This window comes from Thamnophis elegans, chromosome 16, assembly GCF_009769535.1.
Source record: "Thamnophis elegans isolate rThaEle1 chromosome 16, rThaEle1.pri, whole genome shotgun sequence".
Taxonomy (NCBI): Eukaryota; Metazoa; Chordata; class Lepidosauria; order Squamata; family Colubridae; genus Thamnophis; species Thamnophis elegans.
In genome coordinates, this window is record NC_045556.1 from 24,342,093 (window position 1) to 24,369,410 (window position 27,318).

Sequence of the window (27,318 nt, forward strand, 5' to 3'; positions counted from 1 at the left end):
TGATTACTAAAAACATTAAAGTATGTTTAAGGGGCATAATAAGAGAAGCTTGAAGAGAACTAACATGGTGTGTGTGTGTGTTATATGATTGTTTATACGTTAAAGATGTTTACGAACACAGGGGCCATCCCCACTCTCCTAATTTGTAAGAGCCATTTTTCTGATCAGAGCACTCATAATTTCCAATCGATACTAGGAATAAACAATATAAACATGATGTTTGAATTAAAAATATCAAAATATGCTTTTTATTGATTCTTGAACACACATTTAAATTTCTTATCACAAAAGTAGTAGCATTTAACTTTTAAATGAAGTTTTATCTATTGCACAGTTTATAAGCTCTGTGATTAATAAGCCTCTGTGATTAAATTGACACCAATAGTTTCTCAGTTTGTTCAAAAAGTTACAATCCCATAATGGCAAACCTGAGCCTTATTAATTTCTTAGTCGCAATGGGGGATCTCTTCAGATGTGTGACCCAACGCACTTACTGGTCTGTAGCTGCCTTTGCCCTGAAGCAAAATCAGGCATAACTAAACTAAACATTTAACTCTGATTTGTTTTCAGCATACTTGTCACTCTTTAAAGACATGCAGGCGGCCACTGGAATTTCCACCCACAACCAGGTACCTAGTGGGGTGCCAGGAATTGATGGAACAAACAGAGTTAAGATAATCCTCACTCAGAAAGGAGTGGAGCAGCTCTCCGCTGGTGTGAAAGGCCTGGATCTGCCTTGGCCGTGCCATGCTCCCCACTACAAAGCAGTCGTCCCTTTTGGGGTCCCAAATTGCCCGGAACCTGGTCAACCATCGACCTGTGTTGTTGTTGTGCCTGTTCAGAAAAGGGAAAAGAGAGATGCGGGGTTGGCTCACTTGGCCTTTAAATTCCTGAATGACATTTGGATGCCAGGACCTATGTGGAAAATTGTGTTCATTTAGGCAATTTCTTTCTCAACAGTACAGGTAGTCCTCAACCTTTATAGCCATTCATTTAGTAACTTACATTGGCACTGAAAAAAATGACTTATAGCCATTTTTCACACTTAGAACCACTGAGGCAGCCCTGGAATCCCGTGATGAAAATTCAGATGCTTGGCAACTGGCGTGTATTTATGTTGTCCCAGGGTCATGTGATCACCTTTTGTAACCTTGTCAATGGGGAAGCCAGATTCACTTAACAGTCATGTTACTAACTTAACAACTGCAGTGATTCACTTAGCTGTGGAAAGAAAGTTCGTAAAATGGGTAAAACTCATTTAACAACTGTCTTGCTTAGCAATGGAATTTTTTTTGTCATAAGTCAAGGGCTACCTGTATCCAGTCAATCTCCTTGTATCAACTCACCGAATAGTTGTGAGAATGGGAGCTAGAGATGATAAACACTGAGTTCCAAAGATCCTGTAAGGCAAAAATGAGGGTTTAGTCAAAGAAGTCCCAACCTTCTGATTAGGTTTTAAGAGAGTAGGACCCAAACCCTCAAACTGCTGTTTACATGCCCCCATTATCATTTTTATGATACAGGACTTTCTGTTTTTCTGTTGTAGATATATGGGGTGTATGTGACAGTTCTACAATTGGATATTCCACTGTATCTAGCCTTATGGCTGTAATAAACAAATTGATTGCTTTAAGTGCCACTTATGGCTTATCCCCAAAGTTGCCTACATTTGCTCCCCTCCCTGAGCTGGGAGGAAACTTGCTGACATAATTCAGGCTGCCTCCAGGCCTAGTCTTATGGAGCAGGGCAGTCCATGCATCTCTCTATACAGCCTTCCAGCATGATCCAGGGAACAGCAACTGGGCATCTCCCCAGCATGGCCATTATCAGTAATTGCGAGAAACATGCAATCGACTCTCATCAATCTTTCTCATATGAAGGTTTGTGCTGGGGCACTATAATCACCCATCTCATTTTGCACAAAGATTGTATCAAAACTTCCTTGAGGAGCAAATATTTCACCCCTCCTGCAGCCTCCCCAACAAGGAATCAATATAGCCAGGCGTAGCATCAGTTGGTTCATATTCCACTATCTCTCCCCCCACCCTGGATTCGCTATTCTACTGTCTTTGCTCAGGGAACAGGTTCTTGACAACCTAGTCCACAGGTTGATTCAAAAACAGAAGAACCACCTCCGGAAAGTAAAATGGCCGTAATGACGACCTATGTGACACCAGCAGCAGACAGGCAGAGCTGAGGCCTTGCTCTTCTCCTCCGTTCAGCAGCTCAGATACAGAAGAAATAACGCTGCTTCCTCATCTCTCATTTTAAAACTACCTGACTTTGCACACCAGACCTTTGTGAGGGGAAGAAGCCATGATGGTTTTAAATCATGTTGGCCAATTTCAGGCCAGAGGCTACTTTCTTCTTCCTGCCTCTTTCTAGACCCTATTTCCCCCACGCCCACAGGTAACCATCCCTCCACTTACCTCCTATTTTCCACCATGCAACTGTCTGTGTGTGTGTGGGGGGGGGGGGGAGAGCTGGAGTTATTACTATTCCAGCATTCTTCCCACTTACCTATCCAGCCTACTCGTCGAACAAAAAGGCCTTAAATTCCTCAAACTTTCAGAGAGAACACAAAGAGCTGATGTGGCACAATGGTTAGAATGCAGTACCGCAGGCTACTTCTGCTGCCTGCCGGCTGCCTGCAATTTAGCAGTTCAAATCTCACCAGGCTCAAGGTTGACTCAGCCTTCCGTGGTGGGTAAAATGAGGACCCAGAGTGTTGGGGGCAAGAGGCTGATGCTGTAAACTGCTTAGAGAGGGCTGTAAAACACTGTGATATATGTGCTATTGCTATTCCAGGGTTGGGGGCAAGTCCCTGACAGGGAATGTGAACAGACCCTGGATGATGAGGGGAAAATCAGGGCAGTGGAGCATGGGGGGGTGGGGTGTTACACCATCCCTGTAGCTTAAACTGAGCGCTAGTTGCAACAGTGAACAGCAAAGATCCCTGCACTGCATGGAGATGGGAAACCTCCCAGAAAGGCTGACTCCTGGATGGCCCAATTTCCCGAGGCTGATAAAGGCTGCCCACCCAAATTTCAACTGTGACCTGGCTGGGCACTATGCCTTGGGGTTTCATGCTGTGGGCTCAGCAGTCTAGTTTCCCCTCCCAAGCAGATGAAACCTGGCTTGGATAGAAGGGTGGTTGCCATCTGTCCCTTGCCCTGCTCTGATCCCCTATGAGCCCAGACTGCAGACCACCCTTGGTCTCTATGTAGCTGAGGATCCCCTTAAGAAGATGGTCCACCCCACTGGTTGAGTTTTCTGGGCATTTGGGAATTCCCTGATGGTTCAGTTTCCCTCCTGATTGATGTCAAAATAGTTTCTAAATTGTCAATCCCAGCTGGCTCCAGGCTTCTTGGAGCAGCTGATGAGAGCAAAACGATCCTGGTGAAAAACGGGACCACCCACCCCCCAACCTTGTGGGAGCATGTACCCACATGTGCGGCCCCTCCGTGGCACCTGGTCCTTCTCCTCCAGCTGCAGATTCTATGCAAGTCCTTCCAGAGAGGCTGGAGAAGGAGGCAGCTGCTGCTCGAGGCCGTATGTCTTTCTTCTCTTCCCTTGGGGCAGATGCCAACTGAACTGCAGCTCCTCTTGCTCTGTAAGCTCATCTTCGGACTTTCCAGTTTGTGGAATCCAATGGTCAATAGTAGAACCAAAATTGCTCGATTCCTCACAACATTTGCAATAAGGGTATAGAGGTGTGTCTGTGGAGTCCTCTAGCCTTTCCCCAGCCCCTCCTCTCAACAAGGTTCTTTGGTCTCATCCCCATTTTTACACAGAAACCAGCAACCTCCCTTTGTTCTGCACATATCGCAAAGAAAAAAGAGAAACTGCTTTGAAGGCTACTTAGGCAATTTCTCTGGACCTTTTGTCCTGCTAAATAAGGTATTTTGGCTGCTGCAGAAGAAAATTAGAAGGCAGACTCTCCAAAGCAAAATCTAATACAAGACCAACTCACGCATACCTCAGTCTATCATCAGCACAAGTTGTCACTATTCTGTTTCCAGTCACAGGTGAAAAATAAGCTGAAGCAACACTCTTGGTGTGTCCGCTGAGAGCAACGACTGCCTGGCTTCTGCTCTTCAGGTGCCGAGCATCATAAATACTGACGTTTCTGTAAGAGGAAAGGGGAAATGGGGTGTTTACCAGGATTGCACACTGTCTTCAAAGATCAGGAAACTCTGCGTAGGGAGTCACCTTCCATCACTCCCGAATAAGCGGGACTAAGGCAAAAGAGTGCGCACAAAAGAGAATTTCAGAGTTGTGGGGAATCTAAGCAAAGAAGCTTTTCAGGCAGTGTCTCTGAGTTCTGGGAGTGAAGAAACACGTTTTCAGAGGCAATAATGGCCAAGAGGATTCTTGAACCCAGTTTTAGAACTTAATGGGGGTGTCCTCATTACTGCTTCCTTCCTACTTTCCTGTGCCTCACCTGCTTAGCCTACATGAGGACTGTGCTTTCTCTGGTGTGATGCATCACCCGTCCCAGTCTTGTGGCACAAGCACTGAGATATGTGATGGAGCTCCCAGCTGGGCCGAGGGCTTTTGGATAAAGCCACAGGGCTGGATGCTCAGAACTGGAAGTGGGCAGAAAGGGTCCTGTAGCCTGGGGACAAAGGTGTAATGACAGGGGGAACTTGGTGACAACGACGACAACGTATCTGAGAACAGGCAACCTAGCACCACAAAGCCAGTTGCTGCAGGTTTGTGCCATGCATACAGAAAGCAAAAGCAGGGAGAAAGCTTATGAGGAATGAGGCAAAAGAAACTTTTGGAAGGGCATCAAAACAAACAGCAATCAAACGACCCACACCCAGAACAAGTGGCATTTTCTCTGTGGATTTTTGCAATTGGCTTTACGTGGAGTTGCCTTGGAAGATCACTCAGTAGACCCTCACCAAACACGACTGCTGGGAGGAGCTCCGAGGTGGGGCCACTCTTCTGAGTACAACTCACCTCTGGATGGGAGCTAGACCGGGGCCTCTATAAAGCTGCAGGTGGTCCTTATTAAGTGGCCAGTTGCCTAGCGACTTTTCAACTTTACAATGCCCCCCCCAAAAGCTTCTTACGACCCAGTTCCAGAGCTTTGATGCAGCACACACACCTGCAGTCGTAACTGCACTTCAGGCACTTGGCAACCAGCTCACGTTAGGACCGACTGCATCATTTCATGGTCACCTGAACACAATTTGAGATTTTTGACAGTTTCCAGCCTTTTTTCGCTGGTAAAATAAAATTGCCCACAGGAATTCATGGCTTTGCTTGATGCCCATGGCGTTTACCTAACAACTGCTGCAAAAGATGTAAAATCAGATCCAGTTCAGTGCCTTGACTTACAACTCTCATTACTTATGGCACAAGTTCCAGGTTCCATTACGGTCTTAAGTGGAGGACTATGCGTATAGCCGAGTCTGGGAATCTTGAGACTATCTATTCTGTTTAGATTTTGCCTGCCCAATCAGGGAGCCAGGAAGAATCCTGCTGAGCGGCAGGATGCAAAGGCTCCCATGTGCAGGGAATCAGTCTGTGAACCTTCCAGAAGCCTGTAAACACTGGCTCTTCAGAAGGCCTTTGGATCGTGAGTGCTTGGAAGCCCTGTTCCCTCTAAGGTGCGCGGCCGCACACGTGGAAAGTAAACACCACGCAGCAGTTTCCAACTGCCACGCAGTGTCATTTGCTGGACACGGACTGCAGTCTGCAGAGCAGCCGCACAATCGCAATTGAAACCCCCTCCAGCTAAACAGGAGTCCTGAGGTGCAGCAGGGCAGCAAAGTGACTAGGTTGAGGGCTTGTGGTGGCTTGGGCTTCCTGGAGCAACTATTTAGAGGGAACATTGCCCATAGCTGCCTTCGCACAAGTTTAAGAGGGCTAAATTTGCCTCGTTGGGGGGGGGGGGAAGGGAGTGATTGGCCGAAACTCGCTGAAAGTTCCATGTCTTTCTCACCCGCGTGATTAATTCAGCCTCTGAGATAAACGTATTGTGTGAAAGCAGCTGGCTTCCCTTCCTCTCCATCATCCGTGCCTTGATTAACACATAAAAGCCCACAAGGGGTGGGGGCTGGTCGCGAACCAAGAACGAGCTAACTAAGCTGTGTGTGGGTTGCTCGAGGCTACCCACCTGAGGCTCGCATTGGCAAATCCAGGGCGGTGTGGCAGCGATCCTAAACTCCTACCTAGAGCAACTGTGCCACAGAATCCAAATGCAAGAAGCAGAATCTGTTTCCTCGTGCATCTCTCTCTTTCAAAGAAAGCCTTCCTTGTCCTACCTCTCCTGCCTGCAATCTCAGCTATGTTTCAGTCTCCCGCTGACCAAGTGACATCACATGATATTTGATAACTCATTGGGATTTTCAAAGTCATTGAGAATAGTTTTGCTTTTAAGCTAATTACACTTCCTATCTGTCAGTTTATCTGTGCAATTTTGTTGGATATTTTGGGTCACTAGTTACTATCACTAGTTATATGCAGAATTGTTTCCCAGAGCTCAGTAGTAATAGGTTACTGAAACCACCTGTATACAGAGGAACAAATTGCCACAATTTTTTAAACAATCAGCAAGCATTGTTGAACAGACAGGCAATAAATCCTTGAGTTTACAAATTGATGATGGAAGAAAACTGTTAGATGTGAATGAGACTTTATGCATTGGGATTTTAATCATTTTACTCATTTAAAATAGCAAATTGCATATAATACGTTAAAATGAAGTATATCAAACATTTACTATTTTAATATTCCCTGTATTAAGTGCCATTTATATATTCATTTCAAAGCACTTTTTTATTTAATCCAAAATGAATTTGAAAAGATAATTGTAGTGAGTTTGCTTTTGAACAAATATTTCTAAATTTATTTCTTTACAATTTTATTCATTTTAAAATTTTATTAGTTTGATTTGATATAACATCTATTTCGTTGTTGTCTTGGGTGACATATGTGAAAAAAATTCAGGTTCCCAGGAATGAAAATGTGCCGCTCAAACACTATACTTTTCCGCCCACACTGAAAAAAAATTGGAACATTGCTTGGAAGATTGAACTAATAATATATAATTGTTATATTTTAATATATAATTATGTACTAAGTATAATACTGATGTTCCTCTTGCGTTGTCAGAGCCAGAGATTTTGTATACCAAAGGAATTTTGACTAAATCCATACGTAGCTCAGGAGAACTTAACATTATTTCCATAATATAAGGATAAATCCAGCATCATAACTGGAGGTGTAACAGCAGTACGTGGTAGGCAAAAGCTGCCTTTCAAGCAGCAGAGCCACTACTTTGAGATTTCCACAGATATTCCAGTTGCACGGTGTACTAGACGTGCTTCAACAACAGTTCCATGTTTTCATGTTTCTTTCATGTGTGCAGCACAACCAACAAGTACTGAAGGGGGTAGGGTACATTGTCATTGTATAAAAAAAGAAGATGTCTATAAAATGGTATCTTGAATTATAGGTTACTTTCACAATTAAAAGCCAATAATTTATAAGATATTCTTCCCTGGAATCAACTAAGCAGAAATTGGATGATAGCCTTTGAGATGTCGCAGTTGCAAATTCCATTGCAAATTAACTAAATTTTGATTAACTGTGAGTGCCCTTCACTTGGAGAAAGGAGAAAAAAATAAAGGTTGACAGCTTGAGAACTGTTCCATTTTCTAGCCCTTCAAACACAACCAAGAATTCTATGGGGAAAACAATGTCATGCACATCTGTTGGCTTCTCTTTTAGAATGTAAATTGTAAGTGTTTATAACATGCGTTATAATGGAAGCATTTGAAACTAATAATTAAATAATGCATCATTTTATGAAGCAGTATCATGTAATATTTAAATCAACATTTTGAATAAGTAATATGGATAGGCCTAGTAGATTTCCTTAATTTATACTCTACCTTCTGTATATTTTATTAAAAATGCAATGTCTATGTTCCAGCTGATGTGAGAAGAAAATTTTGTGGTCCCATTTTCTCAACAGAGATTAATGACTATTTCATTACGATCCTATGCAAAAATGCTGTTTTAGTAGAAACAAAAGGGTTACGGAGTATGTATAAACAGATGTTTGTCTTGGCCAATAAAGCAATAGAACATTAGCCTGACAGTAAACTGAAGAAGTGACAGTTTGAGTCAATGGAAAATTTCATGCAGTCTAGGTTGGAATCAGTGACTTTTTGACTAATAGTAAAGAGGAAGTAACAGTAGATTGGAGAAGACCAAAGATTGTTCCAATCTTTAAGAAAGAGAACAAAGTAGATCCACCCATTAGGAACTAGGAAAAACTTAGAAAAGAGCATCAAGCAGCGGCATGTAAGCCCTAGACTTCAATAAGCCTTTGATAAACTGGTTAAGTATAAGGGAACAATATGAGATGGATTGCCCTGTAATCAGATGGATTTTCACCTAGTTGAACAACAGAGTCGGAAGGGGTCTTGGAAGTCTTCTAGTCCAACTCACTGCTCAAGCAGGAGACCCCACACCATTTTAGACAACTGGCTGTCCAATTATCTTAAAAATCTCAGGGGTAAGAGCACCCACAACTCCTGGAGGCATGCCATTCCACTGATTAATTACTTTCACTGACAAGACATTTCTCCTTAATTCTAAGTTAGATCTTTGTTAACAAGTTTCCATCCATTACTTCTTGTCCTGCCCTAAGGTGCTTTAGAGAATAGGTCGACCCTATTCTCCCATCAAATATTGTGACAGCCCCTCAAATATTTGGGAGACTGCTATCACGTCATCCCTAGTCCTTCTTTTTATTTAACTAGACATTCCCAATTCCTTAATGATTCTTCATGTTTTAGCCTCCAGTCACCTAAATCACCTACTTTAGTCTTGCCAAGGCATTATAAAGCAGTACTAAAAGTTCATGTGATCTTGATATTGTCTCTATTAATGCAGCTTAGGACTATGTTGGCATTTTTGGTAGCTGCAGGATACTGCTGGCTCACAGTTAAGTGGTTGTCCACTAGGACTCCGAGATCCATCTCATAAATATTGCTATTGAGCCGGGAACCCCATATGCATTTGGTTTTTTCTTGCCTAGTGTAAAACCTTCTATTTGTCACCAATTAATTACATTTGGTTGGACAGGGACCAGTGTTGTAACTTTGATGATGTCCCCTTTTATCTGCTCATCTAAATTGTTTATGAAGATGTTGAATGGTACTGGGCCTCAGACAGAACTTTAGGGTATCCCACTGCATCCTTCCCTCCATGTAGATATAGTTCCATGGAGGACTATATGAGTGTGGTTGGTCAGCCAGTTACAAATTCACTGGGTGATGATGCTGCATATTCAACATATTTCTACCAAGAAGAATGCCGTGGTCTACACTAACAGATGCCTTATATTTATTTATTTATTTATTTAAATTCACAACCCCTGGTATGCCCAAATATGGGAGGAAGGTCACACTTCCATTCTCTGTCCTTCGGCTCATCACAAGAGACCATCCAGACAGAAACCCAATATTTTTTACTGTTGCCTTTTTGTTACATTTGTTATGTTTGTGCTGATAAATAAATAAAGGGAGACTAGTATAGATCTATTTCAAGCTATTTAGCTCTCATCAGCTAGCCATACCCTTGCTGGGAATCGAACCTGTGCTCTATTGCCTCTTAGGCAGATGTGTTAACCATTGAGCTACAGAGCTCGACTCCTTATCAGCCAGGCCAGGGTGAAAGGTATATATTTAAAGTTCCTCCCATATTTGGGCATACCAGGGGTTGTGACTTTAAATATATACCTTTCACCCTGGCCTGGCTGATAAGGAGTCGAGCTCTGTAGCTCAATGGTTAACACATCTGCCTAAGAGGCAATAGAGCACAGGTTCGATTCCCAGCAAGTGTATGGCTAGCTGATGAGAGCTAAATAGCTTGAAATAGATCTATACTAGTCTCCCTTTATTTATTTATCAGCACAAACATTATATATATATATATATATGTATGTATGTATGTATGTATGTATGTATATGTATGTATATATGTGTATGTATGTATGTATATGTATGTATATGTGTATGTATGTGTATGTATGTATGTATATGTGTATGTATATATATATATATGTATATATGTATGTATATATGTATATGTATATATATATATATATACATATACATATATACATACATATATACATATATATATATATATACATACACATATACATACATACATACACACACATACATACACACACATACATACACATACATACACATATATATATATATAGTGTCCATAGTATCTTGCTGGTTCACTAATTTAGTCACTTTGTTAAAGAATGCAGTAAGATCCGTCTGACATGATCTGTTTTTGACAATCCCATGTTGGCTTCTAGTAACACCTTTGCTTGTTTTTAGGTGTTCATAGATCAATTGTACACAATGTATGGATCCACAACCACATAGAGAGAGACATACTCCTAAGGCTTTTTATAACATGACTCAGATGAGAGATAAGAGATACTCAGCAAATTTGCAGATGACAAAAAATGGCAGTTGGACTTACCTGAACTGCATGTTTCGACGAGAAGTGTGGGAGGAGTAACCATTGGGTATTAACCTAATCTTGATTGCCTATTGGAGATTGAGGAAATCTTTGGAAGCCACACCTCCTGCTGGTCCGGTGGCTAGCCACTTTAACCGAACGTCTGAACGGTATCTGAAAGGAAGCAAAAAGAAACAGCCAATACCAATTCTTCCTAGCCGTTGCTTGAACCTGGACGTGCTCAGGCCCTGCTTCACGGCGAAGGTCGCCATAACGGGCAGGAAGTGACTCCTCCCACACTTCTCGTCGAAACATGCAGTTCAGGTAAGTCCAACTGCCAGTTTCCGAAGAGAAGGTGTGGGAGGAGTAACCATTGGGACATACCAAAGTTAGTTGTCCTGGGAGGGAATGGACGGGCCTGAGCCCCCTTGCGTGTCTAGGACGCCCTGAAGGACCCTCCTGCCGAAGGCGGCGTCCGCCAAGGCGTAGGCGTCCAATCTATAGTGTCTAATGAAGGGAGACGGGGAGGCCCAGGCGGCCGCTCGACAAATCTCTTCTAGGGGAGCCTGGGAAGACCAGGCAGCTGAGGTGGCAGCACTTCTAGTGGAGTGTGCTGTGATACCCTGTGGGACCTGGAGACCCCGAGCCTGATAGGCCTGAGAGATGGCCGCTCTGATCCATCTGCTGATGGTGGCCGAGGAGACCTTAGCCCCACGGGTGGAAGGTTGGAAGGACACGAAGAGGGCCTCTGATCGTCGAAAGGGAGCTGTGCGTTTCAGGTAGATGCATAGGGCTCTTCTAACATCTAACTTATGCCAGGATTTCTCCCTCTCCCCGGAGGGATGGGGACAGAAATCCGGAAGGATGATCTCTAACCCTCTGTGGAAGGGGGAGTTGATCTTGGGCATGAAAGAAGGGTCGAGTCTGAGGACGACCCTGTTCTCTAGGAAGGTGCAGAGGTCTGCTCTGCTGGAAAGGGCATTGATCTCTGAGACCCTTCTAGCTGAAGTGATGGCTACCAGAAAAACGACCTTAAGGGTCAGGAGCTGGAGGGAAACCTCCTTCAGAGGCTCAAACGGAGCCTCCGTTAGAGCCTGGAGGACTGTGGGAAGATCCCAGGAAGGGAATCGATGGACCGCTGAGGGTTTCAAATTCGCCGCCCCTTTGAGAAAACGCCTGAGAACCGGGTGTTGAGATAAGGGGGGAGCGTTCACCCCCCCTAGGACTGTGGAAAGAGCGGAAACCTGACGCCTAAGGGTGCTGGTGGCGAGGCCCTTCTGGTGACCCTCCTGGAGGAAGTCCAGAACCTGAGGAACCAAGGCAGTCGTAGGACAGATGTCTTTACCCCGGCACCAGTCTGAGAAGGCCACCCACGTGGCATTGTAGATGCGGGTGGTGGATTGTCTCCGGGATGCCTCTACCACCTTGATGACCTCCTCGGAGAACTGAGCCTGTCTCAGTTGTTCCCGCTCAAGCGCCAGACGGTCAGATGGAGCCACTCCGGGTCTGGGTGCTCTAGGGATCCCTGGTGAAGCGTCACCTCCCCTGCTGGTATCCTCCAGGGAGGAGCTGTGGACAGGTCCACCAGATCTGCCAGCCAGGGGCGGCGCGGCCAAAAGGGAGCCACCATTATCAGATCTGCCCTCTCCGCTACCACCCTCCTCAGAACCCCGGGGATGAGGGGAAGGGGGGGAAAGGCGTAGAGAAGACCTGGTGGCCAGCTGCAGCGTAGGGCGTCCGTGTCCATGGCTCCCGGGGTCGGGAACCTCGAGACGAACTTCGGTAGCTGGGCGTTGTGCGGTGTCGCAAACAGGTCCACTGTCGGATGGCCGAACCTCTCGCAGATCCTGTGGAAGATCGAGGGATGGAGTTGCCACTCTCCGTTGTCGATCGTCTCTCTGCTTAGCCAATCTGCCTGATGGTTCTCTGTTCCGGAGATGTGCTCCGCCTTGATGGACGCCAGGTGTTTCTCCGCCCAGTGACCCATGCGCAGCGCCTCGTCGCGGAGAACCTTGGAGTGGGTGCCTCCCTGTCTGTTCACGTGTGCCTTGGCCGCTACGTTGTCTGTCAGGACTAGGATGTGTTGACCTCTGACCATGTCCTTGAAGTGTCGGAGGGCCAGGTGGATGGCCCTGAGCTCCAACCAGTTGATGTTGTGCTTTAGATCTGTTGGAGTCCACCGACCTTGGGCGATCTGGTTCTCCAGGTGGGCCCCCCAGCCGAAGAGGCTTGCGTCGGTGGTGAGCGTCATCCTTGGTGGATCTCTGAAGAGGCAGCCTCTGTTCAGAGCTGGGGACAGCCACCAGCGGAAAGATAGCAGCACCTGGGGTGATACTCGGATCTTGAAGGTCGCGTCGCTTGTCCCGGCCTTCTGATGTGGTAGCAGGAACCACTGGAGCTCCCTGGCGTGCAGTCGGGCCCAAGGGATGATCCCTATGCACGAGATGAACTTTCCCAGGAGCCTGGAAAGAAGAACTACAGGGACAGAGCGTGACTTGCAAACCTCATGAATCATCTTAACGATGCTGTCCTTCCGATCCTGAGAGAGGAACACCTCCCCTGCTACAGAGTCGATAATGGACCCTAGGTGAAGCAGCCTGGTGGAGGGCACGAGGTGGCTCTTCTCCAGGTTAATGGAGAACCCCAGGGATCTGAGAGTGTCGATGGTAGTATTCAGATCCCTTGCAGCTGAAGCAGAGGACCTGGCCAGGACGAGTATGTCGTCAAGGTAACAAAATAAACGGACAGGGAGGGAACGTAGGTGACCAGCAGCTGCAGCTAGCACCTTGGTGAAAGTCCTGGGGGCTGAGGCCAACCCAAAGGGCAGGGCTCTGTATTGGAAATGGTCCCCCTCATGGGAGAACCTCAGAAACTTACGGTGTCCCGGGGCGATCCTGATATGCAGGTATGCCTCTGTAAGGTCGATGGAGGCAAGGAAGTTGCCCGGCCGGATGCCCTCCAGGATGGATCTTAGAGAAGCCAGTTTGAATTTACGGTATACCACCCTGGAGTTGAGTAACTTAAGGTCCAGGATGGCTCTCCAACCCCCCGAGCTTTTGGGCACTAGGAAGAGGTTTGAATAAAATCCTGACCCTTTTCCCCCCTCTGGGACCCTCTCGATGGCCCTGATGTCGAGGAGATGTTTAATGGCCTTGGCCTTAAGGGCCCTCTTGCTTGGGTCTGAGGAGGAGGAGAAGGTGCGGAACCTACTGGGAGGAAGGGAGCGGAACTCCAGGCGAAGCCCGAGCCTTACCGTCTGGAGAACCCACTCATCCGATGTGATACGCACATCGGATCATCCAGGCATCCGCAAACATGGAGAGGCGACCGCCGATGGGGTGATCCGGGGGCGGATCACTTGAATCTGCGGAAGGGACGACCGCCTCCTCCACGAAAGGGCCGCTTCCCCTGGTGTTGGCCCCTGAATCTGTTCTGAAATTGTCTATCCCCCTGCCTCTGAAATCTGGGGTTTTGGTACCTCTGGCCTTGGCTGTCTCCTTCAGGTGGTCTGTAGGAGGTCCTCCTAGGGTACGGTGCATGGCGGAAATCCGACCGCTTGTTCATTGACGGGAGGATCTTCCGCTTGTTTTTATCCTCCACAAGGAGAGGATCCAGCGCCGTCCCGAATAACTTGTCCCCGGTGTAATCCGCGCCGGTTAGGTGCCACTTCATTCGGGATTCCGCCTGCCAGTGATGTAGCCAGAGTAGTCGCCTAGAAGCAACTGAAGAAGACATAGCACACGACGCATACTTTACCGCGTCCAAGGTGGCGTCCGCCGAGAACTGCGTTGCCGCAAGCATCTTGGAGATGTCCTGCAGGGGTCGCACTTCAGAGGCTGGGGTCCTATCCCTCAGTTGCTCCAGCCACAGGACCGTGGACCTATTAAAAAAGGAGGCAGAGGCAGCCGCTCTGATAGCCCAGGTGATGGCCTGGAACGTCTTGCGCAGAACAATGTCTGCTCTCTTATCCTCAGGCTTGAGGCAATTAGCGGTGTCTCCTGCTACGACCGTTGAGGAAGATGCCAAGGTTGCCACCGGGTTATCCACTTCCGGAACCTGCAAGGCTTGGGCAAAGGCTTGGTTAAGATTATAAAACCTTCTTTCATTCCCCCCTGGGGTTGGAAAAGACCCTGGCTTTACCCACTGAGATTTGAGCACCTCCATAAACATATCTGGGGTGGGGATTTCTTCCTTAGCTATGGGGGGCCTATGGAAGGGCCCCTTCTTCTTCTTGCTTTTGCCCTTGCCCGAGGACTCAGCTGCGGGTTGGGGATCCGAGGGTGGATCCAGATCAGCTGTGGCTACTGCCTTGCGTAAAGGGGAGCTGAACAAGGAGGGGGGGAAAAGGCCCGCTACGGTGGAATCCTCCTCCCCCTGGGGGACCTCATCTTCCAAAAACCCCACATCTTTTAGTTCCCCTTCCTCGAGGTCGGATGCCTCACTAGCCGTGGATGGGGAGGGAGACCTGGCTTCCCTTGCAGCCGAGGTGCTAGGGCAATCGCTCAGCCCTCTGGGGGGATCCTGGGGGGCCCTGCTCCTGGGAGCCTGTGGCTGCTGAGTTAAGCTAGAAGCCATAACCTGGGCCAAAGCTCTGGCAAACATGTCTTGAAAGCTGCTGGTTAGATCAGGCAGCTGAGGCTGAAGCTCTGGTGGTTGGGAATATTCCCTGGGTTCAGGGGATAGAGGTGCTAGGCGAGGCCGGGCTGGGCTGGCTGCTCTATGGCCAAAGGGATCTGCTCTCGAATCCAGTAGGGGAGCAGGGGAGAGAGGAGGAGAAAGAGAGCTGTGCCTTCTCAGAGATCCCCCTGGAGAGGCTGGGGATGGAGATCTGTGTGCAGCCCGGGCAGAGGCCCTGCGTGGAGAGCGAGATCTGGGGGGGGGGGGGGGGGAAGGGCTGAGGGTTGCCCTGTAGTCCCTGGCCGAGGCCCTGGTTGCTCTGGTTTCCCTCCTGGGGGATGGATTCCTGGGAGCCCTGGCTTTGTCCCTCCTAGATGGGGATCTGCCTCTGGGAGCAGGGGGACTCGCTCTGGAGGGCCCTTCCTCTGGATCCGCACCCCCCGGGGCTCTAGGCCTAGAGTTTTTGCTCCTAGTCACCTCCGCCATTACTCACGGTTTGTTGCTCACCCACGTGCTCCTTCTGCAGCCGGCTGTAAATAAATTCCCTTCCTAGGGATAGGCTCCGCCTCTCTCTGATTGCTTGCAGGCTCTGCTGCTGCCGGCAGGCAAGGCCCTGAATCTCCCCCCGGATCACCGGCGGGGCAGAGCAGAAAGGAAGCCTCTTCCGGCTTCCTACGGCCTCGTGAGCGCTTTCAGCGTCGGAACGCTGTTTACACGCTCCCACGTGCTCCTAAAATGGCGACAATCCAAAATGGAGGCTGCTGGTGCCATCTGGAATCTCCTTCCTTCCTCTGGTGGAACCCTCTTCGCAATCCTGGAAGGGTTCTGGGTTCTCCGGCTTCCCTGGACTCCTCCAATCTTTGTCTGTAAGTTTTTCTGTGATCCTGGGCCTTCCTGGGGCCTCCACCCCCTCTGGGAAAAATGGGTGGCCCTGCAGGCCTCTAATCGTGCGCTCTGGCAAGCCGAGGCTTGATGAGCAGCTGGAGCACAGCAGAAGGCAGGTGAGGTCACTTTAAATTGAAATCCCTTGCTGAGGCTTTTCTTGAGAGTAAAAAAACTCCTGAATCTCGGATAGAAAGGAGAGCAGGAAATCACTCCAAACAGGCCGAGATTGAGGTTAAAGTGGCTAGCCACCGGACCAGCAGGAGGTGTGGCTTCCAAAGATTTCCTCAATCTCCAATAGGCAATCAAGATTAGGTTAATACCCAATGGTTACTCCTCCCACACCTTCTCTTCGGAAACACTCGAGGTTCAAAGTATCTTGATAGACTTGAACACTGAACTCAGTCTAAATGTAAGGAAATTCAAGTAGGAAAATCAGATGGACATGGACAAGATAAGGCAGCAGCTGGCTGAGCAGTGAGAAGGATCTGGGGACCAATGTTCTCTCTAAGCTGCGCGGCCACGCACGTGACAAAAAAACGCCCTGCAGCACTTTCCAACTGCTGCACAGTGTTTTTTAGCGTGATGTACTGGACTTTAGTCTGCAGGTGGCTCGGAGGCCTCTGCCAGGAGGGATTAAGGAATTTAGACTACAGAAGAGAAGAGGAGACAGGTTAGCAGTGTCTCCTCCTTGAAGGTCTACCACAGGGAGGAGGGAGTGAATTTATTCTTCAGCTCCAAAAACAGGCCAAACACTTACTGATGTAAGCTTTATAGAGGAAGATCCAGACTTAAAACAAAGAGAAATTTCCTGATAGCAAGAACTATTAAACAATGGAACAGTCTGTTTCCTGAAGTCAAGGAGGCCCCGTCACTGAATGCTTTCACACAAAGGTTGGATCACCATTTGCAAGAGATGCCTTGGGGATTCCTGCTCTGGCAGGGACAGGACAAAGATCTCAAAGATCCTTTCCCATTCCATGATTCCATCAGTTGCTCAGTTATGCTCCTAATTCTGTTTGTAATAGGTTCACATCTCCCTCTCCAACTGTGGGAACCTTCATCTGGAAAGGGAAACACATTGTGCAGAAGAGGGTTTTCCTGGGAGATGGGACTGAATGGATCGACCGTTGACTTACCTGAACGGTCCTTCTATGTGCGCTGCGAGGGGAATCCAAGCATGGGTTAACTTTGTCCATTAGCCTAGAGACTGAGTTATGTAAATGTTGACCACGCCTCCTCTGACTGGATGGGTCAGTTTTGTACGAAGTCAGCCGTTGAAAGATGTATGGCAATGTCACTCATGGCCGTAGCCAAACAAGGTAAGAACAGTCATGTCCAGAGAAGTCAAATCATTAAACCGAACAAGTCAGTCATGGAATTAGAGTCCCGAGGTAGCCCTGGACAGCCGAAACTGCGGGCGAGTTTGGATTCCCCTCGCAGCGCACACAGAAGGACCGTTCAGGTAAGTCAACGGTCGTTTTCCTGTGCGCTGCTTGGGGAATCCAAGCATGGGACATGCCAAAGCAATTAAGTTCCAGGGCGGGAGCTAGGCTGGACAGGGTCCTCTGGGGAAGAAAGAACCCTTTGCAACATTTGCCGCCCAAAGGAGGCGTCAGCCGAGGCATACACGTCAATCTTGTAATGTCTAATAAATGGCGATGGTGACGACCAGGTAGCCGCCCTGCAAATTTCTTCCACTGAGGCTTACATAGCCCAGGCCGCCGTGGTAGCCGTACTCCTGGTAGAATGAAGAGTAACGCGTATAGGAACCAGTCGGGAATGGCTGTCATAAGCAAGAGCGTCAGTAGCCGGAGGCTGATGGATTGGATGGATTCTAATTCTGGAGTGGAAGTGTACAATTTCCTATCCCCATTGCTGGGTGGGGTAACTGCGGTCGGTTGTTCCCACTGCTTTTGAACAAGATTGAGACAGCTTAGGAGAGGGTATAACCTCCTGCTGGGAAACCTGTTCAGCAAATGGGCGTTCAGTTGCATCCAGGCCAACCGCAGTGCTAGCCTGAGAGGCTGCCTCCCCCATGTGGGTGGTAGTCTTCGCCTTATACAATAAAGATTTAAACAGTGGGGCGAAATAATCCAGAAGAATTAGGCTGATCCAGCACCAATGCTTCATCATCAGATCCCTATCTATCACTTCACCTTCCTCCACCAAGGCCGACTCCTCGCTACAAACTGAGGGTAGAGGCGAGGGAGGATCAGTCTGAGGGATTGATAAGTCCACTTGCATAGCCTGGGGATCAGGGCCCATCTGGGCACCAGCGGCCCTAGGTACCTGGGCTCTACGATGCAGCTCTGCAGCCCCTAGAAATAGCTGCAGATATCATTTGGTAAAGATCAGGGGGAATGCCCAAATCCTGGCCTTCCATTGGTCTGAGGCCTGCAGTGGTAGGAGGAAAGGTGGCAGAGGGCCCAGCACGTGGAGCTGTGTGAGCCGAGGCCATACTCGCTTCCGAGAGAACTGGGGGGGGGATTGGGGGCCCAAAACCCCCTCCACAGATGTAGATGCACGGGGAAATTGAATGTCAGGGGACCAACCTTGGTGCTCTGCAGAATGCACGGGAGAAACCCGTTGCGGAATTAGCACCGGAGGCGAAATGCTAGCCCCCCCCCAGGGGCCTTAGTCGCCTTAGACTTATCCCTACGTTTGTGGGATTTATCCGGAGCCGTGGATGAGGCCCGGGGTTTCTGGCTGGAGGCCGTGGTAGCGGCCCTGCCAGGCCTTGGGCTAGTCCCCCCCTCACCAGGGGAGCGGGAGTCACTTGTGGGCTCTACAGTACCTCCGCAGATGGTCTGATCAGCCATTGCAATATAGGGCAATTGAAAACGCTCAAACTCACACAAGTATAGCAAATCGCCACGAATTTGCACCACCGCACGTGAACAGACGAGCTGCGATGAATCAACCTCCTCACTAAGCCAGCAAGCCGCAAGTGAGGGAAAGAGGAGAAGCCATTGGCACAGCGCTACAGCCTGGGCGCGAAATGTCCGACACGCCCCCTTCGGCCGTTACGGAGCACGCGTGGAAAAAAAAAAGGTCCCAAAATGGCTACCGCAACAGAGGCGCGAAATTCAAATTTAGAACCTAACCAGCGATGGCTCTCAGCAGCGCGATCACCCCAGCGAGCCTGCGGCAGCTCCAACAAACAAGGACAACACCAGCGGTAAAGGAAGATGGGGAATAGACCATGCCGCTCAGGCAGGCCATTCCCGATGCAAGACGGTGCGGGGTGGCGAAACGACCCAGGGCGTGCGTGATCGGCAATAAAGGGGAAGCGGCGAACCGATCCCACGCTCAAAATAAGCGGCTGCTGCACTAGAATTCGAAAGCTCCAGTAAACCTCGCAGCTGCCGATTTCAGGCGAATAGCCCAACGCCGAAGGGTTTGGCTGACAGCGAACTGTCGCCTTTGCCTTCTGTTCTGCAATAATCAAATTTAAACGCCTCTAACGATCTCAGAATCCAGTAAAATAGAGTAAATTTTGTCGATTAGTCTAGAGAAAATGGAAATATGTCTCTTTCGGCTGGACTGAGTTAAAAAATGGACCCATCCAGTCAGAGGAGGCGTGGTCAACATTTACATAACTCAGTGTCTAGGCTAATGGACAAAGTTAACCCATGCTTGGATTCCCCAAGCAGCGCACAGGAGAATGTTACAGAGTTGTTGTTGTTGGCTTTTTTAAAAATTTGTAACAGAGCAGTAATTTTGCCTCTGCATCTCTTCTTCTACGGGCTTTGAACTGGGAGGGAGGACAGAATCTTGTGAGGGCCTTGCTTTAGAAACTTGGCACTATTAATCTCATCAGCAGATAAAACTCTTGATGCAACAATCATGCCCCAGGTAAGGGACAAAACAATAGATAAGGTGGCCTATTTAGTAAGACAGGTGCCCTGTGGCAAAGCACAACCCAGGTAGCCTGCTGGCATCACAGAAGAATTGCCAGCTCCCCTCTTAAAACTCACACCTTTTCCATTCTGATGGGGAACCTGCATCTTCCCACACCAAAACCTTTCTCCAACTGTGTCCTAAAGGAGTCCAATAATACAATAGCAGAATTGGAAGGGACCTTGGAGGTCTTCTAGTCCAACCCCCTGCCTAGGCAGGAAACCCTAAATCGTTTCAGGCTAATGGCTATCCAACATCTTCTTAAAGACTTCTAGTATTGGGGCATTCACAACTTCTGGAGGCAAGCCGTCCAAGAGGCTGTTCTCCCTTCTATTTTATTGCAAATGTATTTGACTTGGCACTTCATTTGGAATGACATCAAGAAAGTTTTTCAGATGAATGGGAAGCAACAGAAACACGGCAAATGCTGAGATTTCTTTCTTAGGGCTCACAGCATGTTTTAAAAATTTGGATTTAAGAAAGTGTTAGAATCATTTTTTCTATACAAAGGTGAAATATAAGATATGTAGAGAAAGAAGTCCACATTATCAGCCATAGTGGCGGAGTGGTTAGAACGCAGAGCTAACTCATTGCTCACTCCAGGAATTCAATTCTGAGAGGCTCAAGGCCTTCCATCCTTCCGAGGTGGGTAAAATGAGGACCCAGATTGTCGGGGGCAAGAGGCTGACTCTGTAAATTGCTTGGAGAGGGCTGCGAAGCACTGTAAAGCGGTATAGAAGCCTAAGTACTATTGCTATCATTTCAATCATGCTGAATCCCACCCATCTAGATCATTCACTTCTTACAAATCAGTGTATACATTGCCTGGAAATGCTTGTTCACTATTCAGAAAATGTGCTTCAGGGGGAAAGAGCAAAAAGACAGTCAACCAATATTCATCCTTGGGGGTACTCATGAGCATTAGTAGCAAGCTCCTTCCTCTTTTACTCTGCTCTGTATTGAGAGATAACAAAGGTTATTATGAGAGAATTCCACTTGCACTTACTAAGACCCCAAGCTAATGTGGCTCTGGGGAGCCAGTAGGCCTAGAGGACTCTTTTCAACCAATTCTTTATTCCTTACACAAAATATTTTTTTCTTTAGATTCTATTCTAACTCAAATGGTGGCTGCTGCTTCTCGTTGCTACCAGCTTAGCACACCTTTGCGGGAACTCACCTTTCCCCAGCAGCAACGAAGTACTCTCTACGGACGGGGTGAACGTGGACTGTCCTCGTCTTTGAATGAAGATCAACCAAGATCTCGGGGGATGGGATTGGTGTTCTCCGATCCACTATGGCTACCTTTCCATCCCACATTCCTACCACCAAAGTAGAGGCATCGCTTGCCAAGAAGTCAAATGAAGAAAGGCTGTGGCTCTCATTTCGGTATATCTGTGTATGAGAAAGGGGTTTCCATTAAGACTAGGCCTGAGGCATTATTCAGCCTGAGCTGCTGACTCGATGCCTGCATTTCATAACAGCTGGAAATTAAACTTCCTCTATTTTCAAGACTCACTTATAGCAGTCAAAAGAAGACTGAGGAAAGCAGCCTTTCCTGAAGACAGTTGAGTTTCCCAAACACATAATATCCACTCTCTAACTCAGAAAAAAATAAGCACAGCTGGGAGTCATCACTTAGAACACAACCACCCAAAGGAGCCTGTGATATTCTCTCTAGAGCCCCAGGCCTCGACTTGTGGTGCTCTCCTTCCGGTAGCGGCAAAGGCAGATGGGAGAGAGCATTGCTTCTTTTCCATTCCACCTGCCTCCAGGGACAGGGAAGGAGGACAGGAATGGGAGACTCCATCCCAAACTCCACTGTACCTGATTGACTCAAGCTATGCTCCTCTTGCTAAGCACTGTCAAGACTTTGCAGCCTTTCCCTAAAAAATAGGTAAGTATAAGTTTACTGTAAGAGCAGACAGACAGAGGACTTGGGAGTCCACAAGGTCTCTGCCAAGCGTGGCATTATAGGATTCCTAGTATTATTTAATGGCTGAAATATTCACCTCCTCAAAAATTCTTTGAGTTACATCCCCAGATCGTAATGTGCCATCATGACTGAGAGATAAAAGATGAGCAGGATTAACGGGAGAAAAGTGCAAACAGCTGACTGCCTGGCTGTGCGGTATGAAGACGTAGGCTCCATTTTCTAAGCTGGAGTCCTGAAAAACACAAACCAGAGCAACACCACAGTTACCGTCCTGCTTTTCACAATGAGCAATGGAACTCACAGCAAGGGGAAGAAGTGGAATACTTTCTCACTCGGGGACACAAATGCTGCGCTCCAGCCAGAGGGCCCCACTCGGGCCCAAAGCAGGTACTCTCAAAAAGTGAGGATGTTCCAACTTGCAGGAACCAAAACACAAAAGCCTCTTGTATTGATATTCCCAGGGTTCTGTTTAATGAAGGTAGAGAAAGATGGCAGAGACAGGCTTCGGCAGTTCTTCTATCTTCCTAGTGGTCTTTTTGAAGATACTATAAGGGTGTTTGCTCTCTTTCAAGAATTTGTCACTTCCCAGTCTTCCTGGATTTTTCCAACATGATAGTCCTCAACTTATGACCATAATTGAGCCCAAAATTTCTATTGCTAAGTGAGACATTTGTTAAGTGAGTTTTGCCCCTATTTTATGATCTTTCTTGGCACAATTGCTAAGTGAATCACTACAATTATTAAGTTAGTAACACAGTTAAGTGAATCTGGCTTCCCATCAACTTTGCTTGTCAGAAGCAAAAAGAAATCAGAAAGTGCACAAGCCTTTCTTAAGCTTCTCCATTTCTTTCCAAATCACAGAATCTACATTTCTTGGAACCTTCACAGCTTTAAGATGTCTGGACTTCAACTCTCAGAATTCCCCAGCCAATATACCGCAGCATCATAAAGTTGCCACGGTTGAAAAACACTGTCTTGGAACAAAGTTCTAACCTCTTTGCTCGGCTATCCAAATCCTGCCAAGTGAGAGGGAAACGGAGCAGTTTGACTCATCTGAATAGCAGGAGGGCCACATCTGACTTTCATTTTTTGCCTGACAATATTCACTTGCCCAGCCAAAAATGTTTCTTTTTTCTCTAAACAGTCAAATATTTCTACCTAACATAACTTATATGGAAGCCACCTTGAGAGCATAATAAAACGTTGCTACAAAGGCAATGAAGTACTTACCAAATCCCAGAGGCCAATCTGCCCCCACTTGTCCCCAGCTGCCACCAGAGTTCTGCTTTCTGATGGATGGACAGCCACAGAATAAATCCGGCTTTTCACCACTTTTGCAACATGTTCTTCTCTGAGGACCATCCCACGGAGGCGAGTTTTGTAACTGGGCCAAAATAATGAATACGTTAATTTAAACACAAAGCAAACACATTTAAAAGAACCAAGTTAGAATTAATTTCAGAGTTACCTTTCTAAGTTAGACGAGCTCTTCTCACTCTTCTTTCCTTCCACCTAGTTAATGGTTGAAAAACAATGCAGAAATTATTTACATTAAATGTTCAGTCTCTTTCAAACTTACTAGTGAATTCTAAAAAATACCTGGCTTATTTTTGCCCACATGCTGAGAAATGTGTCAGTTTCTGGCTCCTGAACGGTAGCAACCATTGGATGAGGTCCAGGAGGCAATGGGGCCTTTCAAAAAAGGAAAAGATGTATAAAGCAGTGGACTGCGTTGTATATTATCAGTGCAGTTCACAGAAAAAGAAGCAAGCAGAAAAACAGATTCTTAATCAAATTATTTTGCTTTGTTTGCACAATCCAAGTCACTTGAGCAAGGCTAAATTTAAGTCACAAAGCAAATGCATGCGCATTAGTAGCATGGTGGCAATGGACATCCAAGACCAACCATTAGGATTGGAAGTCCCTACACAGGGTAACTTTCAATCAGAAAAGCTTTGCCAGCCAAGGGCAGAAGCCCCTAATGTGTCACCCAGAGGGCCAAGCACAAGCGCATTTTAATCTGCCCTCTCCCCTGTGGTCCTCTTACATGCTCCTCTTCCACAGGTGAATCCACCTTTGCTTCTGGCTCCGGGAGGGGAATGCCCAGTGGATCTATTCTCTGCAAACGCATGGATCTTCGACAAGTTGTCTTAGTTTCTGCCTTTGGAGACTTAACTCTACCAAGACAATACAAGTGCACCTCTAAAATCCTGTTCTTCAAGAATGCATTCATGTCATGAAAACATTTGCTTATGCCTTGTTGGTATTTTCAATTACTTGAGTTCTTGCTGTTTTAATTCTCTTTATATTTTCTATCATTTCCTCCCTTTGACATCACTCTGGCTGCCTTGTGCTACAATCTGAAGATGTATGAACTTGGCTAGATGAGGCTGGGGACCATGAGCCCTGCAGCTCTTCCCCAACCGGCTAAGCAGATGCGTGCGTGGATTGTTTCCATTGGGCTACGATATGGAGCGGGCTACTAGTTTTCTCCAAGGATGTGGTCCTCCCAAAAAAGAATGCTCTCCTCAGGCCAATACCCAGAACCATAAAGAGGAAAACAGCCTTAATGTAGTATTAATGCTGCTGCTCAGAATATTCATTCACAATTCTGAAAGAAGTGAGATCTGCAGTAAAAATATGCACTCAAAAGACTCTTGGACAGATCCATACTTTTGTGCTTCTCTCTAAATAACTTTTTTTCCTGGCTAGTCTATAAGCATTTTTCAACTGTGATCTGCAGGGGGCAGGACAGTATTAAAAGAGCATGGAGTTGCAAGTGCCCAGGGAAGTCACCAGGTTCTGTCCCTTGGTAAGCAGAACTCGGGATCCCACACAGATGGCTACCCACCTTGAATACATCCAATGAAAGAAACCCAACCCCTCTCTGAAGTAGGATTCCTCTTATTGTTTGGATACTTTCCTAACATTCAATTCATATCTGCCTCCTTATAATATCTGATATTCTGTATCTTTCACTCCAGAATCCTGGCAGAGAACAAGGCTTGGCCTTCCTCTTCAGTCATTCACCTGTTTGAAGAAAGCCGTTTACTTAGGTGAAGGAGAGTTTGTGGGCCTTTTAGAACAATTCATAACCTGCAGTACCGTGAGATGTAACAGTTACTAAAGCCAAACCAGGAGTTCCAATATTTGCTAAAATGTCTGTAAGGCCCCCGTTTGTTACCAGAGAACATTTTGCTGCCTCTTTAGGCAAGTAACACCCCAATTCTTTTCCTGGGTTTCCTAACATCACCAATACGTTTCCAGTCTACTGATAGTTTTCTCTTTGTGACTGCCCTCCCTGTCCTTTTTGAGCTTAATTAAGCCACTTTTGGCCTTTTTTCTGTCCTCCCAACTCCCCCCCCTTAAGAAACATCATGAGTGCTGCTTCCCAGTCATTTGTCCTACTGTGGGATGCTTTCATTTTTTGAAATCCAGGATACATATTTGAGTACATTCAGTTTAGTACATTCATGTGATTTACATCATTCTCTTGTAAGATAAGCATCATTATGCTTACTTTACAATGGGAGTGGGGGAGGGGGGGCAGAGAAACATGGCTCTATCTCATTTCCACCCATGATGTATTTGTTCACTCCATCTTACCCAGTTCTTCCTTACTTCCACTGTCCTTACCTCTTCCTTTTTGAGGATCTCAGTAACTTCATGTAATGAACCTTGCTTTCCCTTCCTCTCAAACCTATTTTCTCTTCCTTCATATTTTACAATTCTCCTTAGGCAACTACGCCATTTCAACCTAATCTGCAGTGATTATTCACTTTTGTATTCAGACTGGTCCTTACCCCAATCATAAACTGTTTATATATTTAACTTGTGCGATTTAAGGATTGTATAAAGTGTAACCTTTAAAATTTAAGTTTTACTTAATGTTGGGTTCTACAGATACCACCGGAAGGGCCAGTCACAGGCCAAGAACATTTCCCATGACTGATGTGTCTGGATTAATTTTCAGGTGGGATTGCCAGATATCTGAACTCTGCCATCAGTTAATGTACACACAATATAGTTTTACCTCTTTACTCCTTGTGTCTTCCTTTTCAAGGGAATTTTATGAAGTCTGGTAGCTGACTTGAAGGAGAAAAAGAACAGAGAAAAGCATGGTCTCTCAATGTTTCAACACACTTATTTTAAATTATATTTTTATCCCATCTTCATTATTTTTATAAATAACCCAAGGCCTAATCCTTCCTCTTCTTTTCCCTACAACCATCACCCAGTCATGTGTTGTGCTGAGAGGGAGGAGGGTCCGGCCAGGTCGCTCAGCCGGCTTTCAGCCTAAGGCAGGATTAGAACTCAGGTCTCCTGACGGGAAGACCCGAAGCTGCCCAGAAGTAGAACTCGACTCTCCCGGCTTCAAGGCCGGCGCCTTAAGGGTTCTGCCAGCCACCGGCAGCGCTGGGCAGCTGAAATGTGGCCACCCAAGTTGCCAAAGTGTGGATATTCTGAGGCGATTTGTACACGTGAACCAGCAGCGCCTCTTCTTCCCTCGAGGCAGCCGCGCCTGAGCCCAAAACGGCTCTTTTAGATCCGAATCCCCCGAGGCGTTTCGCCTCTTTCCAGCCCCTTCAGGGAGCGGCTCCCGGTCCGCCCGGGGGAGGCTCCGCACCGACCTCGAAGGGCTGCAGCGATGCGAAGAAGCGGGCGTTCTCCGAGATGTTCCTCAACCGCTTCCGCTCGTAGGCCGACAGTTGCGTTGCCGGCCCGGCCCGCCGGAAGGAAAGGCGGCCTTCGGGCGCCTCGTCCCGCTCCGCTCCGGCCGCCCGGAGGCCCCAGGAGGCTTCCGCAGGCCCCGCCATGGCTCTCCCGCCCTCGCTGCCCAGCCGGCTTCCCGCCACAGGCGCGCGCATGCGCAGAGGCCCCGCCCGGGTGGGGCTGCTGGGGGCGGCACCGCCTGGCAATTGGAGGGGGGGAGGGGGAACCCCGCGGCCTCTTCGGCTCTCGCCGGCCGCCCCTCTACGCGGTGACTCCCCGAGGCCTCCTCGCGCCCCTTAGCGAGCGGAGGCGCCGTTCGCCTCTGTCCCTCAGATGAAGCCTCCCCCGCCTTAATAAAGGACTTTTGCTTCTCCTTAAACGCCTGGGATTTGGGGGAGGGGGGGCACAGAAAGGGCACCTTGCAAAAACGCTTCTGTCCTCAATTGGGCCACCCAGCCCCGCCCCTCCCCCCTGAGTTTCCTAGGCGACTCTGGGACCCCCGCCCCCCTCCTCTGCCAGAGACCCCTGCTGTTTCCTGGGAAGGTGGAAGAGGAGCAGGGGCTGCGGGGGGGGGGGGGGGAGGCAGAACCCTTCCCCAGGCTGTTGTCAGCCTCCAACAGGTCCCCCCACCCTGCTCCTTCCACTGGACCCTTTCCCTGACCACCCGCTGCCTCCAGCCCCTCCCCCCAAGACTGGTGACCAGCGGCAAGCTCCCTCGCTCACAGGGCTGCTGCTGATGGCTGCCAATACAACTT

At 47.7% G+C, this 27,318-nt stretch overlaps 1 protein-coding gene across 1 annotated transcript; it reads right to left on the reverse strand.

The window, feature by feature from the left end:
• Nucleotides 1-225: 225 nt before the first annotated feature.
• WDR76 (WD repeat domain 76) lies at nt 226-26,720 on the reverse strand. Its single transcript, XM_032233393.1, has 11 exons — nt 26,482-26,720; nt 25,884-25,939; nt 23,898-24,027; nt 23,450-23,542; nt 23,319-23,362; nt 23,081-23,234; nt 21,927-22,082; nt 21,095-21,309; nt 3,980-4,129; nt 1,347-1,400; nt 226-834 (listed from the first exon to the last, which is right to left on the reverse strand). The coding sequence occupies exons 1-11, from the start codon at nt 26,716-26,718 to the stop codon at nt 579-581; spliced, it is 1,545 nt and encodes a 514-aa protein (XP_032089284.1). The 5' UTR covers nt 26,719-26,720; the 3' UTR covers nt 226-578.
• Nucleotides 26,721-27,318: the final 598 nt, after the last annotated feature.